This window comes from Nyctereutes procyonoides, unplaced genomic scaffold (assembly GCF_905146905.1).
Source record: "Nyctereutes procyonoides isolate TBG_1078 unplaced genomic scaffold, NYPRO_anot_genome, whole genome shotgun sequence".
Lineage (NCBI taxonomy): Eukaryota > Metazoa > Chordata > Mammalia > Carnivora > Canidae > Nyctereutes > Nyctereutes procyonoides.
The window spans coordinates 65,233,114-65,258,544 of record NW_026575146.1 but is presented as its reverse complement, the minus strand read 5'-3'; the positions used below and the strand labels follow the sequence as shown (position 1 = coordinate 65,258,544).

Sequence of the window (25,431 nt, the reverse complement as noted above, 5' to 3'; positions counted from 1 at the left end):
TTCCTTCTTGAAAGGAAGGCCAAGACCAACTGCCCTCCCCCCATCCCCTGTAAGAGGCTGCCACTCCACCCCTGAAATGAAGAACCAGAGCATGCTGAGGGATAGAGAAGGCCTCATCATCTGTGCTTGTGGGTCAAATACGCAAATGATGGGACTGGGCCAGTCACATGCGCCGTGCACAAGATGGTACCTGCCCGGCCCAGCCCACTGCCAATATCCCTTCCTCCTCCAGATCTGTCATGGGCTGTCTTCCACCGGTTCTAGGGGCCTGGTGGGCGGCATGGGCAGCAGGGGAGCAAGATTCCTTCTAGCTACTGAATTAGAAAAATGAGTCTTTTTCAAAAGGTTTCAAGCTGAACACGGGTTCAGGCAGCCACTACCCAAGCCAGACGGGGGGATCCTGAGGGAGGAGCCCTGCAGCGAGCACCAGTCAAGTGGAGACCTTGAGTGGAAAGAGGCATCCTGGAAAGAGGCCATCCCTCAGGCCTGACTGATGAGGGCAGAAGGACCGGTGCCAGAGCGCCCCCAGGACCCCGTTCCCTCAGCCAGGATCTGCCCATCAGCTCACGCCAGGACAGGCTCAGCAAGCCTCACAAACATTCCTGCAGGTGAACATGGCTTTGCAACAACCAGGAATTCTTGCCTGACTCTACTGACCCCCGGGCTCACACAGCACAAATCTGGACAGCAAAGGACCCCACCTCATCCAAATCTCTGCTCCTTGGGAGGGACAGAGAAGGTGGAGTGTCCTTAGTGCCACACTGCTGGGCACTCATGACACCCAAGGCCCATGCCTCCCCTCTGCCCACACCTCCTGAAATGGGCCCCAGGCTGCTTCCACTTCCTACCCCAGGGTTATTGACACACTGGTTGTGTTTCAGGCCCTGGAATCACATTGCCTGGCTGGACCCCCCATCACCAGAAGCAGGGGTCAGAGCAGCCACAGAGAACAAGTCTTGTGCTTTTGTATTATTCTTTATTTATTGGTCCTACCAACGTGACCCTTACCAGGCCCACGGTTCCTATGTGCACTGGCTTTGCAGACATCTGTGCCACACGGCTATGTCCCAAGTCGAGACCAAATGCTCCTTCCTACTCCTTTCCATGCTCTGCCTCACTTTCTCAGAATCTGAAGGATGTTTGTTTATGTCTGTGTAAAGGTTCCTTGGCAGGAGAACATGCATATGATCTTAAAATAAAGACAACATTCTGACACTAAGATAATGCACAGAAAAAAATACAGTACTCAGACGTCATTGCAAATAAATACCCCATACAGATGAAGTTATCATAAATGTAACATTATTTCTTATGAATCAACGCTGTAACAGAAGGTGAGAACAGGGGCCCCTAGAACTAGGAATAAGAAATGTTTATTCCAGGAAACAGAATTCTTTTATTCTTGCTACTTTTATATTATTGTAATTTGTCCTTTATTTTGGAGGAGGGGAGGATGTGCTCTTCCTCCCTGAGTACCAATTTTACCCGAGGCACCACCTCACTCAGCAAACCCCACGGGATACAGCCCGGGATTGCCCGGGGGCTTTATCGAGTTCTGTTTCCTGAAACTAACAGTGATTAGTTACACCAAGCAAGAGAATATAGAACGTCTCTCCCTCACATCTGCAAAGAACGCTGTGGCAGCCCCTGCCGGCGCCCCGCCCCCCGCTCTTCACAAACGTGGTATTGCTGTTCACACCACTTGCTCAGCTTGTCCCACAGGTCCATTTGGTTCCCAAAGCACACACGGCGGGCGTGTGTTCACTTTCCTTTTCTCAGCTCCTGAATTTGCAAGGATCCACACGGTAAAGAATCACTGACTAACAGAATTTTGCACAATTGCTGTTTTCTTTCCCTCGATGAAGATGCCCAGGTTCCGGCGTGAAGGCGTGCGCCTGTTCACACCTGCTGCTCCAGATTGGCCTTCAACATCCCCGTCTAGCTCTGCACTGTCCATTTAGAGCTCACCCTGTGCTGGGACACCTCCCTTCACTGATGAAGGCACTGCTGGCGATGATTAATTACTAACAAAAAGGCGTTGAAACAGAACACCCTGAAAATTGACGGCTGTAGGATTTTCTAAGTGTACCACAATCTGGCACAAAAACCAGAGTAACAAAACAATTCCAATTTGGAATTTCACTGGTACAGTTGTATAAAATTCTGTTAATCAGTCATGCTTCCCAATGTCCTAAAACCCAGAAGATTCTGGAATTTGTAGGTAATACTACTCACTCAATAATTTATTTTTTGTTTTCAAGTGCCTATTACTGTTTAACCAGAGCAAAGGTCAAGTTTTCTTCTTGTTACATTGAACTATTCCTAAGAATAATAATAATACAATATGAAAAACCCCAGAATCGGAATACCCTGGATTTCTTAATGAACATGGCATTTAAAATCTGTAATTTCAAACGTGAACCATAATGCCGTTTGACCTAAAAGGCTGCTGAACCACAGCGTGGATGCGTTTCGCCGAGCTCTTTGCCGGGTCGAGGCCTTCACCTAAACCTAGAGCTATATGCTAGGAAAACACATCCGGGCCCCGTGCTGATGTCAGATCAACACGGCGGGAGCTAAGTGGAGCGCTACAGGACCACGAGACAGACCACGGCATCTGAGACCGTCTCTATGGGGGGATTAAGGAAGCAAATATAATATCAAAATATCAAAAGTGCACAGGTTGATCAGATAAAAAAGGGTATCTGTAACAGGGAGACCCCAGTGTTGAGCGTTTCTAGCGGGTTTCTAAGCGAGCCTGATGGCCGCTGTCCAAGCAGGTTCTTCAGCGCGGCACAAAGGCCTTCCAGGCAGCAGCTGGCGGCATTCTCAATTAAAGCTTTTTTTCCTCTGCCATTAAACACTCAGGGAATGCTAATTTGGAAAGAACTGCAGTGGCATATCCAAACACGTTTCTAAGTGGACTTTTGGGCTGCCCTTCCTTCCTCTGCGTGGGCCCACGGGAGGGGGAGGGGCTGCAGCGTGACAGGGCCGCGGCCGAGTCCTCCCGGCAGCTACTCTACAGCTGAAAACGGGAGAAAACAAGACAGCGTTAGAACTGGCACCAGTCAGACAACCGAAGCTCTGGCTGGGCAGGATGTGGTGCGTTAGTTGGCGGCAGAGAAGACCCGCATGTGTTAGGAGGGGCCGCCAGCCCCGGATGCCTCGGGAAGACGCCTGCAGGTATGGAGAGAAGCTGCAGCCAGGCTGGGCAGAGGGCAGAAGCGGCGTGCGGGGCCAGCGGGCAGCCATGCCCCCGGAAGACCTGCTTGCAGAGGGGTCGGCCTACCCCTCCAGGGGGTGGGGGCATCTGAGACCTGACATCCCATCAGCAAAGCAGTACAGAGCTGGGGACAGGCGCGACCTGGCCCGCATCTCTTGACTGCTGGTCAGCCAAAGCCAAGGCGGTTGGAACTGCACCTGGAAGCTGGTGGGGCCCAAAGGGGGAGTGGGGTGAGGGGCTGCGTGATGCCCTCTGGCCACAGGGCTCTTCAGGGAAATGACTGCAGCTTTATTCCTCTAACCCCCACAGGGCCACAGGGAGAGAAATACTGAGAAGTCCTGCTTCTGTCTGATGCAGCCTCTGGGGATGGGGTGTCCAGCTGCTTTTGCTGCCTGTCCCCACCTCCAGGTCTGTGTTGCTGTCAAGGATCCCTTCCTGCCCTGGGCGAGGCTCTGGCTACAGATGTGGGAGTCCCTCATTTTAGCCCCTCACTGGGGGTGTCCAGAGCCCTATTTCGGGTGGTCTGATGGTAGGTAGAGGGTGAAGAGCCCTTCCCCCCACCCCCGGATGGCCAGGGACACCCTACCTATGAAGGGACGGGCTTCCTGCGAGGATAGGGTCTGGCCAGGCACTTACAAAGGTTTTCTCATGAGAAAACCCTAGGCCTTGGTCCTGCCAGTGCGTCACCCCGCAGGCCACCTGACGGGTGTGCGATCTCAGGGAGGCTGCACCTGCTGAGTTCGGGACCTGGGTGCCTAGGCACCTGTGCACCACGCGAGCAGGAGTAGTGCTGTGTGCATGTGTGCCTGGGCGGGAGGATGCGGGGCTTGGGGTGTGGGGAGGACTGTGGACTTGTGTCCCAAACACAATGTGCAGTGAGATGCCACACAAACTGCAAAGGAATCCTCTCTGTAAACTGTGCCCGGCTCTCTGGCCGGGGCCCCTAACACTGCTTCTGGCACCAGGGCTGCATTACACACATGCAGGGAACATGCAAGTTTCCTCTCAGGCTCTGTCCACCCCCCACACCCCACAGGAGCCAACGGCGCATGGGCCCCGGGAAGCCACGCGGCTCTGACCCCTGTGACCCCTCTCCCCACCAGGAGAGTGGCTGCCAGGAGGGGTCCCAAGGGCTGAGGACAGACACAGAAATCACAGGGTCCAGGTGGAAGAGCACACCGCCTCGGCCAAGTCCTTCCCTCTGTGCATTAGTCACGGTTAAGACCAGCCTAGCACCGCGGTCCCACTGCTGCTGGGTTAGTGGAGGTGAAGCAGAGGGTGACGTGCGGTAGGGTAGCTGCAGCTGCGGCCCCCGTGACCCTAATCGCAGTAAATGTTATACTTCTCGCCACAGAGCACCTGGTTGGTAAGCCCGGCACCCTCGGCCCTGTCGCTGGCACAGGCGCAGGTGTGACTTACGCTCGGGGTGCCTGACTTGGCCTTGGAGGTGGCCTTGGCGCGACCCCGCCGGGTCTGCTCGTGGTCCAGCTCGAGCAGTTCCAGCCGCTGGGTGAGTGCCAGCTTCTGCTGGATGGCCATGCGCAGCAGGGAGTTGAGTGTCTTCTTCTCGTCCTCTGCGGCCGCCAGCTGCCGCTGCATCTCATCCAGCTGTGTGATGTACTCGTCACACCTGTGGGGGCACCAGGGGCGAGGGCGTGGCTGAAGCAGCGCAAGGCTGAGGACCAGAGGGAGGTCTGGGCAGGGGGAGGGGGCTCCGAAGCGTCCTACTCAGTGGGCTGGAGGGAAGCGGCTGCCCCCCAGCTCTCTGGGAAGTGCGCCCCAGCTGGTTTCCACCATGGGAGCTGGGAGGTAGTGCCTGCCCTTCAGGCCCCAGGTGGTCGAGGGGTGCCTGGCCCTCACAGGTGAGCCCAGGCAGGATCCAGCTTGTTTCTGGAACCATGGGTGCACAGTAGGTACTTAGCAAGTGACCCAACGGCTAAGCAGAGTACAGGCAGGTGCATACATGTCCCCTCACCCTACAGGGCTGGGAGACAAACGCCCCCTCCAGGTCCATCCCTCACCTCCACCTGTCCTTCCTCCCTGAGTCTGTGACCTCAGCTGTGTGTGAGAAGCCAAGTTCTTAAATGAAATGGCGCGGAAGCGAGGGTGGCCAGGCCACCCGGGGTGAGGCGCTGACTGTGAGGCCCCTTCAAGCTCTGCCCCCAGGAAAGGGAGCCTCCGGGGAAGCCAGGAATATCCTACAACATGAGGAACAGCAGCCTCTGACCAGATTCCAGCCCCACCTCACCCACAGCCTCAAGGGCCCTTCTGGACCACAAGGGCCGGTGCCTGCCCGACACCAGCCAGCAGGGGGCATCGTGCCCCTCAGTGCAAACACCTGAACCCAGGCCCCCGGGCAGGCCTGCCCTGACTTCCTGGCACAGGCACCTGGGCTGCCGTGTCCACAGCTGGCTGCCCTCCCCAGCTCAATCCCAGCTGGCAGCTCACACCCCAGGGTCCACTGCTGCCAGGCAGGGAACCTTCCTGGGGAATCTGTAGACTTCTGCCGGGTTCTGAGGGTGGACTCAGCCCTCACACTGCCAGCCCACCTTGGGCCCTGGGCTCTCAGCCTCCTCCTGTTGCATGCAAAGTGCAGGCGACACTGCAGACAACAACCCTGGGGGCTTCCACCTGGGGCCAGAGCCGTGGGCATTACCTGGTAGCAAACATGGCTCGCAGGGAGGAGAAGGTGGCCGCATCTTCCTTCAGGGCCTTCAGCTCGTTACGCAGTTTCATCATGGTCTCGGTCACCATGGCCTTCTCGTTCTCGTACTTGCTCTTCAGATTGGCCAGAGCCACCTCCGCTGTCTGGGGGTCAGACACACAAAGGGCAGGGGGTTGAGACACATGGGGAGGGGCCCTCCGTCTCCTCGAGCTGCTGTCCGAGGCCCAGGGAGGGACAAGACCCGCCCGCCCAGCTGCACACCTGCTTGTTCGCCTTGAGCACCGTGCGCAGCGTGGTGATCTGCTCCCGCTTGGTGCTCAGCAGTGACTTCAGCTTGAGGATCTCCTCCATGAGTGCCTCCCGGTCCTTGTCTGCAGCAGGGCCCAGCTCCTGGGAGGCCAGGCGCTGCCGCGACAGCTCCGTGGTGCGGTCCACAGCCGCCTGCAGATGCCTGATCTGGTCGCGGATGATGGCGATCAGGTTATAGATGTTCATGGGCTCCCGGCGTGGGTCACTCAGAGGGGAGGGCAGAGAGGGGCTGGGCGAGGGGCTGCTGTCCCCCGCCCCACCTTCCGTGGCTGGCGGCCCTTTGGGTAGGACGGGTGAGCGGCGTCCACGGGCTTCAGGGCTGCAGTGGCCAGCGCCAGCCGGGCCCTCTCGGTAGTAGTCCAGCACGACGCGAGTGGGAGTCTCATTGTTGCACATGCACACATGGTGGTACAGGTTGGCCAGCTCTTCACTGAAGGTCACCAGCTCGTCCTGGGCCACGCTCAGGCTGCCCTGTGTCTCACCCGCAACATCACTCACCTTCTTCAGCTCTGCCTGCAGCCGGGCCAGCAGCTCGTGATCCTGGCGGCTGGCCTTCTCTAGCAGGGAGACCTTCTCAGTGAGCGCCTGGCTCTCAGCCTCGTGGCGGCCCTTCTCCTCAGCATGCCGGGCCTCACCGGCCTCATGCTCACCACGCAGGGCTTTCAGCTGCTCGCGGAGCTCACCTGCCTCTGCCAGGGCCACACGATACTTGCAAGCCAAGATCTCAGGCCCATTGATGTCCACCTCATAGTAGTCCCCGTCCTCATGGCTGTCACGCTCCTTCTCGCTGTCCAGGGCTGTCCGCCGCTCCTTGCTGGCCTGCAAGCGCCGCAGGGCGGTGAGGTTCTCTGTGAGGCGGCTCACTTCCTCGCGCTGCTCCGAAAGGGCCCCCCGCGCCTGCTCCAGCTGCTTCTGTGTGTCCTGCAGTGACGCCAGCAGGCCCACCTTCTCCCGCTCCATCTGCAAGAGCACAAGAGCCCTGTCATCAGCCCACCGGAACCCAGACAGACCCAGTGGTGACCCCGCTGGTGCCACAGCTGTCCCCCTGCAGGTCTGTGCTGTAATGAGGGTGCCATGTGTGGGGCCTCGATGGGCCCCTCCTTGGAGATGTGTGGTAAATGGGGGTGGGCCATGCTACAGATCCCAGAACTCTGTTCTGTCCAGGGCGGGAAACTCTGACATGACATGTCCAGAGGACGCAGCCGCAGATCGCCTTTGAGCCCTATGAGGCAACAGGAGGGAACCTGCAGAAACCCAGGCTGTACCTCCCCTCAGCTCTGCAGCTCCACTGATGCTAGCAGTGTAGACTCCATAATAAATACTAGCAAGAGGGGAATGGGACACCACGGGGGCAGAGCTGGAGCAGGGGATGTGCACCGCTGCCTTAAGGCCCTGGGGCTGGGACAACCCCGGCCACCCGCACCTGCATCAGCTGCTGCTTCAGCTTCTGGATCTCAGAGATGTTGAGCTCGCTGAGGAGGTCAGACACCAGGCTGGGGGAGGGCGGGGCGAGACCGTCCTTGGAGGGTGTGGAGGTCCGGTTGTCCAGCGGCAGCTTGGCCAGGCTGGCATGTTCGAAGCCATTGGCCAGGGCCTCTGTGTCGTCACCGAGCTTGAGGCCATCCAGGGAGACATGCAGGTGGCTGGTGTAGAGAGAGTCGTTGATGCTCATGTAGTGTGACAGCTCCTTGCGGAGGCTGAGCTTCTGCTCCCGCTCTGTCTTTAGGGTCTCCAGCGCCTCCTCCAGCTGCCGCTCCGAGATCTCCTTGAGCCTGATGGCATCCTCCAGCTGGCTGTTGAGGTACTCGGTCTCCTCCTCCAGACGCTTGATCTCGTGCTTGAGGCCCTCAAACTCCACCTGGGGAAAGAGCGACAGCGTCTTGTGCCTGTGCAAAGGGGAGGCAACAACAGGGCTCAGAGCGCCACTGTCAGCAGAGCCAGGATGCTCCTCAGAGCCACAGATGCCATGGAAACCAGAACGCATGTCTCTGCTGCAAATGCTGCAGATGTCAGGCTACTTACAATGTTACTAACTGCGTCCTGACTGTAGATTCCACAAAGTTACTTAGTGAACATTGTTAATTGAATATTTTAAGAAATATAAAACATGTACCACGACCAGCACTTGTATTCCGATCTCAAGAGACTCCCCAATCCAGAGGGACCCGGACCCGGAGGCTCCCCAGGGGAAGCGGAGGTGGGGAAAGAATCCAGAGCTGCATGTATCTGGAGGTGGATGAGGGGGTAGGTGCGGACAGACACCAGTGCCTGCAGTGGGGACTTGGGAGTCTATGGGAAATTTTTAAAAAACATTTCTTATTCCAAAAAAACAAAAACATTTCTTATTCTGTCATATTGGTGCAAGAAATAAGGAACAGACCACTTATATGTGGGCCCGAGAGGACCTTAGGGACTCACAACTTGGGGCAGGGGGAGACTCGGGGAGGGGCCAGCCTCCACCACCTGCCACCAGGGCCTAGTCCAGCGTCACGGCAAGTCTGTTGTGTGGCCCGAAGCAGGCGCTCTGTGCCTGGTGTCACGCTGCCGACATAAACACCCAGGCCGTGCTCCCCACACAGATGGAAACGTCCAGGGAGGTTAGGGGCTCCTGGGGACATAGGTGGCAGGTGTGGCCCTAGGATACCACCAGGATGTCCCATCATCAGTGGCAGTGACCCTCCTTACCCCGTTGCTGTCAGAGAAGCCTCTCATCCCACCTATTGCCGGGGTGTCCGAGCCCTGACACGTCCCTGCTGGTCCTCAGTGCCCATCGGCACCTCCTGGCCAGGACCTCAGACAAGGGGCTGGCAGACCACGGACAATGGGAGGGACGGGCCCAGGGCTCCAGGGGTCATGGGTGCATCCTGCTACTGCTGCAGACAGATGGAGCTGGACAGCCTGCCCCTGGGCTCCGGTATCCCCTTTGCTTCGCCTCTGGTATTTGTTTCCTCAGGGGCTGACTGGGACCCCATGGCCACCCCCCACCCCGCATCCACGCCGCGCGGCCCTGAGCTGGGCTGTGGGGAAGGCAGGGGCGTGCCATGGAGCACGGAGGCCGCAGCCAGATACTTGCCTGGTTCTGCCTAAGCACAGACACCTGCTTCTGCAGGCTGATATTCTCCTCCTCCAGCTCCGAGTAGTCCTGCAGCAGGCGAGCCTCGCGGAACTTGTACTCCTTAATGTCATCCCGCAGGCGGCCACGCTGGGTCTCCACATTCTGGTTGATCTGTGTGGGCAGTGGCCACGAAGGTGCCTTAGGGCCCTGGGGAGCCGGGAAGTGTGCCCCAGGTGTGCCCTCGGACTCAGCACCGTGCCCCACTGCTTGTATCCGAGAAGCGAAAATGCAGGTCCACACGGTACCAAGTACGCAAACTCCCCAGAAGCCCGCCTGACAAACAGGGAAACAACACGTGGTCGGTCCACACAACAGGGTGTCATGTAGCCATAAGAAGAAGGTGATGCACTGCCACAGCTGTGACGCGCAGGAACCTGGGACCCCCACCACAAGAGAAGGAGACCAGATGCATGGTCATGGTCGTGTGACTCCAGGTGTTCAGAACAGACCGACCTGCAGGCAGAGGAGGAGGAGAAGGGGCGGGCACCGGGGGCAGTGATGGAGCATCCTGAGTGCACCTGGGACGGTGCCTGACGTGTGCACAGGTTAAGTGAGTGGTCAGGGATGTGGATTATCTCAGGGAAGGGGCTTGAGGATTCAGGGTCAACACAGATGTGAGGCAAGTGTGGCAACCAGGACTCAGGGATTCCTAGCCTGCTGCCACAAGCGCCCTGACCAGGGCCTGGCTGGGTCCCCTGGCCTCCATCCTGGGACATTCTGGGCTGTCCTGTTGTGTCTCAGGGCAGTGAGTGGCTCCCCGAGCCCTGTCCACTGGGCCAGCTCCCTTCTGTGCCGAAACAACTGGCCATGCTGACCGCCCACCCTGACCTCCTGGACCCTCTGCACCCCAGAACCAAGCACCAGGCTGTACATGGGAAGCTGCACACTGGCTTTGCCCTTGACCGAAACGTAACCTGCGTGCTGCAGAGCATCTGCCAATGGCGCGCTGTGGCTTCAGCAGGCCCAGTGAGTTACCTCACTTCCCGTGCACACCGAGTACGTGCTGGCCCCTCTCCCTTGCCTCTGCCCACACTCGTGGGACAAGGCCTGACGTGGCCCCTGGAGGGGTGGAAGCCAAGGCCTGAAACCCACCCAGGCCACAGGTTTGCACATCACGACCCACAGGCCGTGGTGAGACCCATGAGCAGCTCCCCCTGTGGCCTGGGCAAATCCAGCCTTCCCCATGCAGTGTGACACGCCCATGATGAGGTCTATGGGGTCCCCAGAAGTCACCCCACCCTCCTCCAGGGACAGCACAGCCTCCAAGCATAAGCCCTGGGGCTGACGGAGGGCACGTGAGCCCTGTGGGCAGCGAGGGGAGCCCCCAGCTCACAAGCTGGCCCCAAACACCACGTGGCAGGGCAGGCGAGGGAGCGCCATCCACTGACATGAGACCCAGATGGCTGCATTTTGGGCCCAAATTGGACACGGCAACTCTGCCAAGCACACGACCAACTCTGAGCACTCAAACCAGTTCCAACTGGCCACTGGGTGGTTTGGTTCCCCCAAAGAAGCATCTTCTTCCAGGTGGCCTGTCAACTGCAGCCCTGAGGACAGGCACAGGCAGAAAGCAGGGGACATCCTGTCCTGACGGGCCGGAGAAGGTGGGCGCGGGAGGACCAGAACTCGGGGGCCTGGCAGGCTCCCTCTCCGTGCCCTCAGAGCCTCCAACCCGGCACCTGGCACACTCATGCCTCAGCCCCCAGGCGCCCTGAGTGGGAGTAGACCCTCCCCTTCCATGAGGAAACCATGCAGAGACGAACGCATGGACACATGGAACTGTGCAAAGACAAACACATACCCACGCACCCTGGGCAAAATGCTGTCCTTACACGGGCCAAGCCAGGCCTCTACTCACCAACCCTGTCCACCCCAAGAAGGACTGAGGCCCCCAAGTGGGTGTATGGGGGGTGGGCAGTGAGGTCATGCCAAGGAGACTCCCTGCCTGGAAGGTTCCAAAGCAGTGCTGATGCCCTAGGCCATGGGTCCTGCCACCTGAAGCATGGCCACTGGACTCTGGGTGGTGGGGAAAGAGTAGCAGGACAGGGAATGCAGGGCCCAGCCCTGACGAGGGGCCTGTGACAACTGCACAAGCCAGCCAAAGGACATGGAGGGGTCTTGGGGCTGGGGGTCCTCCCCTCCCACCCCAGCAGGTTCTAGGCAGGTTAGCAGCAACAGCCCAGGCGGGACCTGCTGTCTCCAGGCAGACACCGCAGCTGGTCTGGCCAAGCAATGTGGCATCTGCAGGGACATGGATGCTGCCACAGCCGCTGTGGCCAGGAGGAGGGCCGGCCCTTGGCGGGGACAGGAGGGGGCAGCCAGGGACCTTCTCCTGGTCCAGAGACCCCCAAGCACCTGGCAGGTGTGTCCCATGTGCAGCTGCAGAGACCAAGGCTGGCCTGAGTTCACCTGTGCCAGCCATCCAGGCAGGGGGTCCACCTGTAGACACGCCGCCCAGACCCCCAACCCCCTGGGGGCTGTGCACCTCCTGGTGGAGTCGGTTCCCAGGAGACCCACCCCCTTCCTCCTCTGTGTGGGACTCCATCCCTGCTGCCTCACCTACACACCACAACCCCCACCTGGAGCCTGGCAAGGCTGCTCCTGACCCCTACCCGCCCTTCCTTCCAGGCAGCTCCAGGCACCACCAGGCAGCAACCAAGCCTCCCTGACTCCTGCCCTGGGTTCCAGGGCACAGAATTCCACTGGAATGTCTGTCATTTACTCCAGGGCTCAAGGCACGTGCAGTCCACCTGGGGCAGCAAGGACAGGGCCCCTGGGCAGAAAGGTCACCTGGTAGGGCCCCACTGGGCAGGTGAGGTGGACTGCCTCCAGTCCAGCCTCTCAAGGGCAGCCCCCCCTTGCCGAACAAGGACCCCCCTTCCCCTCCCCCAGCGAATCCCTGGAAGGCCTCAGTCTGTGCACCAGACCTGACTGCCTCCAACCAACTGCTCCCCAGCCACCCCAGACTCTGCTTCTCCATCTCCAAAATGGGTCTCAAGGCCTTGTCCCAGGACAGATGCTAGCTGGGCCCATCCACATAAGTGAAGAGGTCAGAGGTCAGGACCTAGGGCTGCCAGCCCAACCCTAGGCATGCGGACAAACCACCTGCTCCTTGGTTCCCCCCACCCCCACAGGGTCACCAAAAGGACAAGTTCTGGAGCAGCTGGAACCATCCCATGTGCTGAGCACACCTCACACAAATTGCACTACACAGACCACGAGGTCCTCCCGGAAAGCCGGCATTAAGCTGTCGGGGTTTGGTCAGAGGGCATGGTACAGCTGGCATAGCATGAAATGGGCATGGCAGCTGGACCGGGCACTGGGAACTACAGCTACCCTCAAAGAGGGGATGCCCCAGGGGGTGACCCCGCACGGCTTGCACATCACACCAAGGCAGGTGGAGAGTGGCCTCCTGGGGGCAGCGCATGTCATTACATGCATGTAGTCCTGACTCCTCCACCAGGCCTGGCCGTGGGTGCCAGCCTCATGGGGAGAGGGGACAGCCACTTCAGAGGCCAGGAGGGAGCACCAACAGGAATGGCAGGAATCCCAGCCCCACAAACCTGCTTCCTACAGGACCAGCTGAGCTCATGTCCTGATACCCAAAGCCAGGAGTCAGCAGCTTAGTGGGGCTCTCCCGACGGCTCAGACATGAGGAGCCAAACAGGCCTGGCCAGGTGAGGCCACCTGGTGGGGCGAGGCTACAACCACCTTGGTGAGGTCACCCCGCATTCCCAGCGGCCCTCCCCCCACCCCCACCGTGGTAATCCCAGTAATCCCATGGGAAGAAATTAACTCACAAACTCTGGCTCCACACATCTGAGGCCTGCCCACCCCCTGGATCCAAGCCCAGTTCTTCCCAGGCCCGCAGACCTGCATGAACTGTGACCCCAAGCCGGGGTAGGTGACCGCTCTCCACTGCTGCCAGCCCCTGGGCTGCGTCTCACACCACAGGAGCCCCCTGCCAGCCTCGGGTGGCCCTGATGTCAAAGCGTGGACCTCAGAACTGCCTGTCCATCTGGTCAGCTGTCCCTGCCCCCCAAGTACACAGGGCAGAGAGCAGGTCCCCGTGGCCCAGAACGAGGCCCCTTGCTCTTGCTGATGAGAAGCCAGGGGCCTTAAGCCACGGCCAGAACAGCCCCCACGGACTCCAGGCCACACCCACTGTCCCCGAGCTCGCTCACCCCCCTTGAGGATGGCCACGTGCGGAGGGCACGACACACCTGCCCTGCCCTCCCCTGGGCTTGCCGGTACCTCCTTCAGCTCCTGCGCCACGGATGCCAGGCGCTCATTCTCCGACTGTGTGTTGGTGAGCACGTTCCGCAGCTGCTTCAGCTCCGTCTGCAGCTCCAGCACCTTTCGCACGTAGTACTGCTCCTTGGAGGCTGACTCCTGGATCAGACTCTCCTCCCGGCTCTCACCATCCGCGGCCACCTTCTTGTGGTTCGTGTGCGCCTGTCCAAACGCCTGCGCAGAGACCAGATGCTCGTAAGACAGAAGCCGCCGCCTGCAAGCCCTGGGGAGGACACCCCGGTGGGGACACTAGGGTTGGGGGGGATACAGGGGGTGGGCCATGGACGAGGGAGTGCAGGACACCTGAGGGCTACACAGGGTAGCAGGGCTAGTGGTCAGGTGGGAACAGAGCCAGGGAGGAGTGAGGTGGGGCTGATGGCCAAGTGGGGCCAGGCAAGGAATGACCCAGACGATGAGGTGGCTCTGGGACCCCCAGCAGCACGGACCCTTTCGGGAGTCAGGCTGCTGACCCAGGAGTGGGGCAGGGAAGTCCTGTCCTAGGACCAGGGCAGATCTGAGGCCCACATAGCAACCCTCTGCCCCACTCCAGATGGAGAAACTGAGGCCAGAGCGGCCTGGGAGGGTGTGAGCCCAGGTGTGGGCCAAGGGAGGAGATGGGAAGGTGAACCAGTCGACAGACCAGCGTGTGTGCCCCAGCGGGAGACCCCACCCACCTGCCCAGTGTCTGGAGGAGAGCTGAGAGGACGCCCTAACCCCACCAGGCCCAGAGGGGAGAGGATGCCCCCATCCCCACCCCATCCCCATCCCTACCTCCACCCCAGGCCAAGGGAGGGCTCCCAGGGAGGAGGCGGGTACACCTGGCGTGGTGTAGCCAACCAGTCTCAGCCTAGGCCCAAGACCAGTCACCAGGACAACCCCCATTGGCCTCCCCCCTCACTGGCTACCCCATGCAGACTCCTTACAGCCTCCCCGCTCACTGGGAGGGCTCTTGAAGAAGGAAGAGTTGATGTCTTTATTTCTTGAAAGAAACGGGCATTTTCACTTATTTCACTATCTGAGATGAAACCTAGGAATTCTGTCCAAGAAAACTGGGAAAACAGGCATAAGGGGAAGGCTGTTACTGCACAGGACCACCTTCCGACATAAAGAACCAAACCGTAGAAAGCTGATGGGGCCTGGCTAAAGGAAGCGCGGTCTGGTTGGGGTCAGCATTCTGTGAAAACGCCCATTTCTTTTCAAACCAAGTCAGCTCTGCTCTGAGACTCCGGGTGCTGTCCTCTTCTGTCTCAGTCCCAGATAAAAAGTCTACACAGGACTTGCCCAGTCTGGGCAGCGGCCCTGACCCCCAGCTGCACAGCAGCCTGGGGTGAGCAAAACCTACCAAACTTCTGGAAGCAGAGCAAGGACCTGACCCACAGGGCAGGTGTGCTGGAGAGCCCCGGCCAGCTGAGGACTTCCCCTCGAGCCTGCAGACGAGCCCAACCAGGTGGCCAGGGCCAATTACACACACAGCCTCAAACTGGAGTGTGGACATCCCTCTGGGTGTGGGGTCAACCATTAGAGGCTGTCCCAAGGCCAGACAGCTCAACGCGGTGATGCATGCAAGCATGTACACATGCACGTCCAGGCCTGCCAGCCATCCAGGCCTGCCAGCCACGGCCCAGAGACTGGTACCTCCTGCTGAGCTAAGAGGACAGTCACAGGGACTAGGTGTGGCTCCTCGTGCAAAAGTGATCATTAACTGGGAACTGTGTCAATTTTCAAGTCACGGGACAACCAAGTAGTGAGGCACAGGGCACAAGCAAGCTCCAGGACAGCCCTCATCTGCCTCAAAGGGCCCGTGGCCATGGTGCTGGAGGAGACGGTGGGGAGCAGGCCAGGAGGCCTTCAGGGAGGAGGCAGTGCTGCAAGACGGTGGACAAGGCAGCAAAGGCAGCAGACCTGCGGACAGAGAGGACAGTCAGTGCGAACCTGTGAGGGCGCCACCCAGGTGGACCACATGGAGCCACCGGCAGGGGAGGCAAGGAGGTGGAGCAGGTTGTGACCTACACAGCTGAAGGCTTCAGACCACATCCCCGAACAACACACAGGAATAACAACAGCATCATCTCGCACTCAGGGAAACCAGCAGGCCACAGCAGTGAGCATGGCTCAGACTGGCGCCGTGGTAGCTGGGGGCTCAGGATGCAGGACGAAGCTGGCACACACGGGGCGGCGAACCTGAAGCCATGGAAGGTATGCAAGATGGAATCACAGAGTGATGCAAGGGGAGCACTGCAGGGATTAGCAGCCGATTCCACGATGCAGAATAGACTGGCAGGCTGAAGACACAACTGTGGGTTACCCAGGGTAGGCGGAGCCCCAGGGAAGAGGAGGGTGAGGACAGAATACGCACTAGAACCCAGAATGGTCTAAGACATCCAGACTTACACGTAGTGGCGCGTCTAGCCCTGAGCACAAGCAACATGAGAGAAACCACACGAAACTCCCTAAAGCCAGCATAGCAGAAGAAACACTAAAACCACCCAGAGGGATAAGCAGTACAAGATGACATCAGATTTCTCCGGCTATGGGACACAGCAGAATCACCCTGAGAAAAAACAAAGCAAACCCATTACCGAGAGCGCTCTGCCCATGAACCTCCACAAACAGCCATGAGATGAAGACAAGGGCTTGAAAGGACTGAGCACCTGCAGACCTGCATGACCAAGACATTCAATAAAATCCTTCCGGCAGAAGAAAAACAATACCAGATGGAAATCTAGATTTAGGAAGAGGAGTGAAAAGCACCAGAATTGATAATTACGGAATAAATATAACAGACTTATTGTTCTTATTAAATTCCTTTAAAAGATAATTAACCAGGGACTCAGTGCAATCTGAATCAAACTGCCAATGGCTTTTTTTGCAGAAATGGAAATTCATATAGGATTGCAAAGGGTCCAGAACAGCTAAAACAATATTGAAAACAAAACAGGAAGACTCAAATTCTCTATTTCAAAAACTTTAATGTTACTGTGACGATGACTGTGTGGTAGTGGCATAAGACAATCCAGACCAATGCAACACAAGAGTCCAGAAATAAACTGTTGCATATGCGGCCAATTATTTTTTTTAATTTTTTTTTATTTATTTACGATAGTCATACAGAGAGAGAGAGAGAGGCAGAGACACAGGCAGAGGGAGAAGCAGGCTCCATGCACCGGGAGCCTGATGTGGGATTCGATCCTGGGTCTCCAGGATCGCGCCCTGGGCCAAAGGCAGGCGCCAAAACCGCTGCGCCACCCAGGGATCCCTTTTTTTTTTTTTTTAATTTTTTTTTTCGGCCAATTATTTTTGACAACAGTAAAAAGATAATTCAGTGATGAAAGAATAGTTTTCAAAAAACGGACATCCACATGCAAAACAATGAAGGTGAATCCCTACCTCACATCATATACACAAATCAACCCAAAATGGATCAGAAACCTAAATGCAAGAACTACAACTAAAACTTTCTGAAAAGGGACATCTGCGTGGCTCAGCGATGGAGCATCTGCCTTCGGCTCAGGTTGTGATCCTAGAGTCCCAGGATTGAGTCCCACATCGGGCTCCCTGCATGGAGCCTGCTTCTCCCTCTACCTGTGTCTCTGCCTCTCTCTCTCGGTCTCTCATGAATAAATAAAAAAAAAAAAATCTTAAAAAAAAAAAACTCTCAGAAAAAAAAAAACAGGGATTAATCTTCATGAACTTATTGGCAATGGGTTTTTAACATGTGACACCATAAGCATGAGCAAAAACAACAAAAATAAACTGACTTCATAAAAATTAAAACATTTGGTATCAGACGTTTATTAAATATGGTATCAAAGAACATCATCAAGTGGAAAGACAAGCTACACAATAGGAGAAAATACTTTAAAAGAAAACCATTTATTTATTTATGAGAGAGAGGATGGGAGGGGGAGGGAAAGAGAGAAAGGGAGTCTCAAGCAGACTCCTCTCCGAGCAGAGCTCGACATGGGGCTCAGTCTCACAACCCTGAGATCATGACCTGAGCTGAAATCAAGTGTCAGACACCTAACTGACTGAGCCACCCAGGGGCCCAGGAGAACATACTTGTAAATCTTCTATCTGATAAGGCTCTACTGTCTAGAATATACAAAGAATGCCTGTAACTCAACAATAAAAACACAGCCTAATTTAAAAATGGACAAAGAATTTGAATAGACATTTCTCCAAAATATAAATAAACGAGGGGGCAGCCTGGGTGGTTCAGCGGTTTAGCGCCTGCCTTCAGCCCAGGGCATGATCCTGGAGACCCGGGATTGAGTCCCACATCAGGCTCCCTGCATGGAGCCTGCTCCACCCTCTGCCTGTGTCTCTGCCTCTCTCTCTCTCAAGAATAAATAAATAAATAATCTTAAAAAAATAAATAAAAGACAAATAAGCTCAAGAGAAGACACTCAATGTAAGCAGACAATAGGGAAGTGGAAGGCAAGTCAAAAGCATAATGAGATAGCTGTAATGGAGGATAAAATAAGGAAAATAACAAGTGCTAGCAAAAATATGGAAGAACCAGAACCCTCATGTATTGCTGGTGGGAATGGAAAATGATGCAGCTGCTGTGAAAACCAGCCTGGCAGACCCTCGAAAAGTTAAACAGAGTATCATATGGTCCTACAATTCACTCCTGGGCATAAACCCAAAAGAAATTAAAATATACATCCATATGAAAACTTGAACGCTAATTTTCATAATAGCCAAAAAGTAAAGACAATGCAAAAATCTACCAACTGATAAATGGATAAACAAAATGTGGCCTATCTATACAATAAAATATCAGTAATAAATCGGAATGAATTACTGATACATAGTACAACATACATGGACTCTGAAAATATTCTGTTATATGAAAAAAAAAACAGTCACAAAGGGCTACATATTGTATGATTCCATTTATGTGAAATATCCGAACTGGGCAAATCTATAGAGAGTGTACACAGATTGGTGGTTGCTCAAGGCTGGAGCTGGAGCTGGAAGGGGTGACAGCTAAGGTTCAGGATATCTTTTTTTTTTTTTTTTAAGATATTTATTTTTTGAGAGAGAAAGAGAGAGATTGCGAGCACTAGCAAGGGGAGAGGGGCAAAGGGAGACAGAGAAGCAGACTCCCCACTGAGCAGGGAGCCTGACTCAGCGCTCAATCCCAGGGCCCTGAGAACATGACCTGACCCAAGGCAGAGGCTTAACTGACGGAGCCACCCAGGTGCCCCAGCTCAGGGTATCTTTTGACTAATGAAAATATTCTAAAATTGGTCATGGTATCAATGCACAACTCTGTGAATACACTAGAAGCCACTAAATTGTACATTTCTTTGGATTGTACATTTTTAAAAAAGATTTTATTTTTAAGTAATCTCTGCACCCAACATGGTGCTTGAACCCATAACCCCGAGATCAAGAGTCGCACACTCCACTGATGGGGCCAGCCAGGTATCCCTGAGTTGTACATTTTATTTTTTTTTTATTTAAAAAAAATTTTTAATGAGAGAGAAAGAGAGAGAGAGAGAATGCAGCAGAGACACAAGCAGAGGGAGAAGCAGACTCCATGCAGGGAGCCTGACGTGGGATTCGATCCTGGGTCTCCAGGATCAGGCCCTGGGCTGAAGGCGGCACTAAACCGCTGAGCTACCCGGGCTGCCCTTAGTTGTACATTTTATTTTATTTTATTTTATTTTATTTTATTTTATTTTATTTTATTTTATTTTATTTGAGTTGTATATTTCAAATGAGTTAACTGCATGGCATGTTAATTATATAAATAAATAAAGCTATTAAAAATAAAGTTGTTTACAAATATTAAAGGATAGAAAAAGATAAACTATGCTAATACCCATCAAAAGAAACCTAGAATGCTTCTATTGATATTAGATAAAGTAGATTTCACTGCAAAGAATATTACCAGAAATAGAGGGTTATTTCATGAGAATGAGGCTAATTACAAAAAATATAATTCTAAATGTGTATGCACCTAATAACAGCTTCAAAATACATGAAGCAAAAACTAATAGATCTGCAAGAATAAACAGATCCAAAATTTTAGTTGGAAGCCTCCAAAGTCTTCTCTCAGTTACTCAGACTGAGAAGACAAAAGTATCAGTAGTAGGACATAAACAATACAAACAACACTATTGACTAAACTGGCCCAAGGGACATGTAAGGAACCTCAACCGATGGCAAGAGCTCACACATTCTTTTCAGGGGCACATGGAACATTGACCCAGACGGGCCATATTCTGGGATATTAAACACATCTCAAAATTAAAAGGATTCAGGCCATACAAAGTAGGTGCTCTACCCACAGAAAATTAAATGAAAAATCAGTAACAGAAAGATCTGTTTAGAAAATCCCTACACAGGGCTGGTGGCTTAGCAGTTTAGCAGCGCCTTCAGCCTGGGGCGTGATCCTGGAGACTCAGGATGGAGTCCTACGTCAGGCTCCCTGCATGGAGTCTGCTTCTCCCTCTGCCTGTGTCTCTGCCTGCCTCTCTCTCTCTCTCTCTCTCGACTAAATAAATAAAATATTAAAAAAAAGAAAATCCCTACATATTTGGCAATTAAACAACATACTTCTAAATAATGCATGGATTAAAGATGAAATACTTTTTAAGTATTTTTTCTTAAAGATTTATTTATTTAATCATGAGAGACAAACAGAGAGAGACAGACAGACAGACAGAGGCAGAGACACAGAGGGAGAAGCAGGCTCCCATGCAGGGAGCCTGACGCGGGACTCGATCCTGGATCCCAGAATCACGACCTGAGCTGAAGGCAGACACCCAACCACTGAGCCACCCAGGCATCCCCTTTCTAAGTATTTTTAACAGAATAAAAATGAAATGAATATAAGAATTTGTAGGATTCCACTAAAGCAAGTATTTAGGATATTTACAGCACTACATGACTATTTAGAAAAAAAACAATCCAAAACCTTAGCTTTCATATTACAAACTAGACCAGGTATGTGTATGGGGCTTGAAGGCAGATCTAACAGCCCTGCAGTGCTGAGGAGTAGTGTCCAGTGTTCACTCCAGCTCCCCAAACCTGCTTCTCTCCAGAGTTTTGCCCAAATGGTCCCAGGGCCTCCCAGGCCAAGGAATAAAGGTTTTCAAGACCTGCCTGATGGCTGCCACCCTCTTATCTCCTCATCCTAGGTATCAGGTTCCCTTGTATTGAACACAGAACTAACAACCCTACTGGAGGAGCATGGATTGCACCCTCTCCACAGGCTGTGTGCTCCTCAGGGAGGATGGTTTCTCATTTATGGTGGGTCTTTGGGCCCATGTGCTGTGTGACAAGAGTTTAGCCAGTCACATGGTCTCCCTTCTCAGCTAGGTGCCTGTGTATTAACTCAGACACTCAATCAACACTGGACAGCATGGGCGGGGGACAGAGAAAGAGATGAGCACACACTGCCTAAAATCTTCTCGTGCACTCACCCTCTGGTGGGGCTGTGTGTGAGTCATACATCCAACTACTCAGGAAAACAGCAGGTGCTAATGCTAAGCACATACCTGTACTATGTATATGTGCTGCTGAAGCAAGCACATACATACCTGTTCTATGACCCTCAATTACCACTTGGGAGAGAAATAGCTACATGTGTGTATGAAAAGATATGTTTTTTTTTAATTTTTATTTATTTATGATAGTCACAGTGAGAGAGAGAGAGAGAGAGAGAAAGGCAGAGACATAGGCAGAGGGAGAAGCAGGCTCCATGCACTGGGAGCCCGATGTGGGATTCGATCCCGGGTCTCCAGGATCGCGGCCTGGGCCAAAGGCAGGCGCCAAACCGCTGCGCCACCCAGGGATCCCTGAAAAGATATGTTTATAGGAATATGATTTACAAAAGTCTCAGACCAGACAGCTCCCAGCAGTCTGTCAATAGAAAGTATGTGATCCAGTCACATGATGGAATACTACACAGAAATTAAAATTAGTAGGTCACTGTTACACAGACAGCAGATGAATCTCACATCATGCTGGAAGGAGCCAGACACAATAAATAGAGCAAATACTGTGTGACTCCATTGATACACACAGCTCTAAGGATAAGTAAGATGAATCTATGCTGCTAGAAGTCTGGACAGGGGTGGCCTCTGGTTGGGATGGGCCCTCGAGGAAGGCTTGTAAGGCTGGAGTGTTCCAATTCTTGATGTACTTCCTCGAACCTCGATCCTGGGATCGAGTCTCTCATCAGGCTCCCCACAGGGAGCCTGCTTCTCCCTCTGCCTTATCTCTGCCTTTCTCTGTGTCTCTCATGAATAAATAAATTAAATATTTAAAAAAAAATGACCAGAGTAGAAATCAGTGATATAGAAAAAAAGATAAAGAAAATCAATGAAATCAAAAGCAAGTTCATTGAAAAGGTCAGTCAAATTGATAAATTACCCAGCCTAATGGGGGTTGGGGGCAGATGATGGATACCAAGAATGAATGGTGACAGCACTACAAACACTATAACTAATACGGGAATATTATTAACAGCTTTACACCAATAACTTTGACAACTTAGTTGAAACGGACAAATTCTTTAAAAGACAAACCACTGAGTCTGCTCAAGAAGAAACAGATAATCTAGAGGGCATTAGGTGAAGTGAAGTAAATCAGACAGAAATACTACATGATCTCTCCTCTATGTGGCATCTGAAAAAAACCAAGAGCCATGCTCATAGATACAGAGAATGGATTAGTGGTTACCAAAGGCAAAGAGCTTTGAAATAGGCAGAGGTTAAAAAACAAAAGAAAGCAATTTTTTTAAAAGATTGATTGATTTATGATAGACATAGAGAAAGAGAGAGAGGCAGAGACACATGAGGAGGGAGAAGCAGGCTCCATGCCAGGAGCCCAACGCGGGACTCGATCCCGGGACTCCAGGATCGCACCCTGGGCCAAAGGCAGGCGCTAACCCGCTGAGCCACCCAGGGATCCCCCTACAAAAAGCAATTTTAAAAAAGCTAAAACAAACAAACAAACAAACAAACAAACAAAAAAAAAACGCTAACTGTATTGAGTTTTCCTTAAGTTCTTTATTTACCATCCTCACCGTTTTTAAGTGTACAGTCCAGTAGCGTTGATGACATTCACACTGCTGTACGATATGTCTCCAGAACTCTTCATTTTTTTTAAAAGGACAATGCAAAGACAAGACACAAACTGAAAGAAAATCTACGCAAATCACAATCTGATAAAGGACTTCTTTCCAAAATATAAGAGCTCTCAAAACTGAGTAAGAGAAACTACCCCATAAAATACGAGCAAAAGAACTGAACAGATGTTTCCTGTAGAAAGACACATGTGTGGGAAAGGAGGACACGAGATGCTCAGAGGACAGTGACTGGGGAGATGCCCCCCATACTCCAGGAACTTGGGGATGAAGACACCTGCCCCAATTGAGGCCGGCACACGCCACCCTGCTGCCAGGGTATGGACAGGCAGGCAACCTGGCAACTTCTTCAAGGGGTATGCAGACACCTGATATGAGGCACAGCCGTCCACCCCAGGTCATCATCCAAGAGCAGTGACAACGGTGTGCAGACTAGCGTACCGCAGGAAGGCCTGTGATACCTGCCGATCCTCCTGAAGCGGCATGGGGAGGGCTTCGGATCCATGCCGGCCCCTCTCCGTCAGTGACACCCCTCCAGCTGTTTACCCCAGGTGTCCTACCCCAGCTAGGAGGCCCCATCCCTGTGCTCACTGCTCAGCTCACAGGCCGGAGGCCGGGCATCTGAGGTGAAAGCCATGCCCCTGTCCCGCTCCCACCACCTGAATTTCTGATCAAAGCATGCCCCAACACCCAGCACCTCCTGGAAACCTGCTTCCCCCCTAGGAAGTGCTCGGAGCAGCAGTGTGCACCCTGATGGCATGTGAGGCTGTGGGCGTGCCCATCCTGCCCTGCCTTGCTCCTCTCAGGCCAGTGTTCACTGAACGCCCCAAACTTCCCTGGCTGCTATGAGGAAGAAAGCTGATGCCTTCCTGGACCGCAGGATGCACGTCTGGGCTTGGAGGTACCCAAAACCATGCTGGGATGATGTTCCCAGAGGGGCACACCCTGCCCACAGTCCTGAAGTGCCCGGGCCAGGCGAGCCCCAGCGTGGCCGGGCATGCCCAGGCGTGAGGTCACGGGCAGCTGTACACACGTTCATCCTTGCCATGTGGACACAGCACACACAACTGCACTCAGGGCCACATGTGGCAGGGGAGGCTGGGCTTGCCAGGCAAGGAGGGGTTCCTGGGGCAGGGGCAGTGGGGGGGGGGGGCGGCAGCAGGAGCACATGTCAGGCAGGGCAATCCCCAGGGGCCATGAGACTTTAGCAGCGGGGAGTACCTTCCCCAGGGGGCTGGACGGTGGCGCAGGGTCGTGGGAGGACCAGGGCCCAGGGGATGTGGGATAGCAAGGGGCAGGCCCTCCCCACACCGTCCTCACCTGCCTGGTACGCAACCACTGCAGGCCCAGCATGCCACAGCCTCCTCACAAGCTGGGTGGGCAGTGACCACGAGGGGCGTGTGATCCTGAGCACGGATACACACATGAGCACAGGCCTCCATCGGTCCCCGCTGGCACACAGGAGGCTCCAGACCCTTGGCCCCCACTGGGCCCCCACCAGGCCCCCACACCCTAGTGTGGCTGAGATGTACAGACAATAAGGGCCAAGCACTTCTGCTGAGCAGGGGACAAGCAGCCTGGCCCTGGGAGGGAGGGGGGGTTGCTGCAGCCCTGCCAGCCACCCCTGCCCAAGCCTGGTTCTGTAGGCAAAGCTGCACCAAAACGGAAGCTGGGGTCACTGCCCTGGGTCCACAGGCACTAGAGGGAGGGCTTGGAGGGTCTCTGAGCCCCAGGTCCACACACGGTCAGTGATCCCGATGGGCGTGGAGAGTTGGCTGCCCGCAGGGTGTAGGGGACAAGGATGGGAGGGTGGGGATGTGGGGGCAAGCAGGAAGAGACCCCAAGCTGCCCTGCACTCTGGGCACCAGATCTGTGCTTGCCAGGCCCCCAGGGAACACCTGTAGCTCCAGAGCAGGGACTTAACTGCAGGTAAGGTCTGTCTGTCCCAGTGCTGTCTGCAGGCTGAAGGCCTAGGAGGCCGGAGGGCAGAAACCAGACCACCCCGCCCATTCCTGTTCCGCTGCCGCCCACACTGAATCCAAGCTCATCCCTTCCAGAGACACACCCAAAAGTGATGTTTCCCAGAAGCTAGATGTCCCTCAGCCAAAGGGACACATGAAATCATCACCACACAGGCCCGGGAGCTGTGGCAACGGCTCCCAACTCCATCCTGTGGGGCAACAGCAGCCACAAATGGCACAGAGCTGTAAACTCTCTTGCCAGTCCAGGCTGAACGGCACGATGTGGCCTCAAGATGTAGTCTGCTGACCCCTGGTCTAAGCCAGCACCTCATCACCCGCAGCCACTTGTGTGGCTTGTTATACAAGACCTAGAAGCGTACATAGAAGGTCTGTTCCCAAGTCCAGCCTGGGCAGGGCTGTGTATCGGTCAGGCTTGGAGCGGGAGGGCTCCAGGGTCAGGGATGCACTAGGAATAAGCCCAGAGGCAGGACTCAGCTGACTGGGAGGAGCCCTGGACAAGAAGCTCCCCCTCAGCCATGGCCAACCCCAGCACCTGGCCGACAGGGGAGCGGGGATCACTACGGGGGTGATCGCTGCACCCTGGGCCCGTGCGACATGTCTGACCCGGCTGGGGCAGCTGGGAACCATGCCGATGCAAGAGGCCTCATGAAGCTAGAAGAGCAGCCCCGCAAGGGACCGCCCCACCCGTATGGTCAGCCAGTCCCCGGGGCCCTGGAGGGCATTCTGCTCTGCAGTAGC

At 54.7% G+C, this 25,431-nt stretch overlaps 1 protein-coding gene across 2 annotated transcripts in view; it reads right to left on the bottom strand.

The window, feature by feature from the left end:
* Positions 1-956: 956 nt before the first annotated feature.
* Positions 957-25,431, bottom strand: part of BICD2 (BICD cargo adaptor 2) — a 38,684-nt gene continuing 14,209 nt past the window's right edge. The window contains exons 2-8 of one of the 2 annotated variants that reach the window (XM_055309709.1): positions 13,567-13,779; positions 9,271-9,423; positions 7,621-8,055; positions 6,150-7,157; positions 5,880-6,031; positions 4,643-4,853; positions 957-3,025 (exon numbers count right to left, since the gene is read on the bottom strand). In XM_055309709.1, coding sequence (XP_055165684.1) covers positions 3,020-3,025; positions 4,643-4,853; positions 5,880-6,031; positions 6,150-7,157; positions 7,621-8,055; positions 9,271-9,423; positions 13,567-13,779 — 2,178 coding nt within the window. In that variant the 3' untranslated portion in view covers positions 957-3,019. Of the gene's footprint in view, positions 4,854-5,879; positions 6,032-6,149; positions 7,158-7,620; positions 8,056-9,270; positions 9,424-13,566; positions 13,780-25,431 lie in introns of both variants that reach the window. The other variant, XM_055309708.1, reaches the window with a different exon arrangement.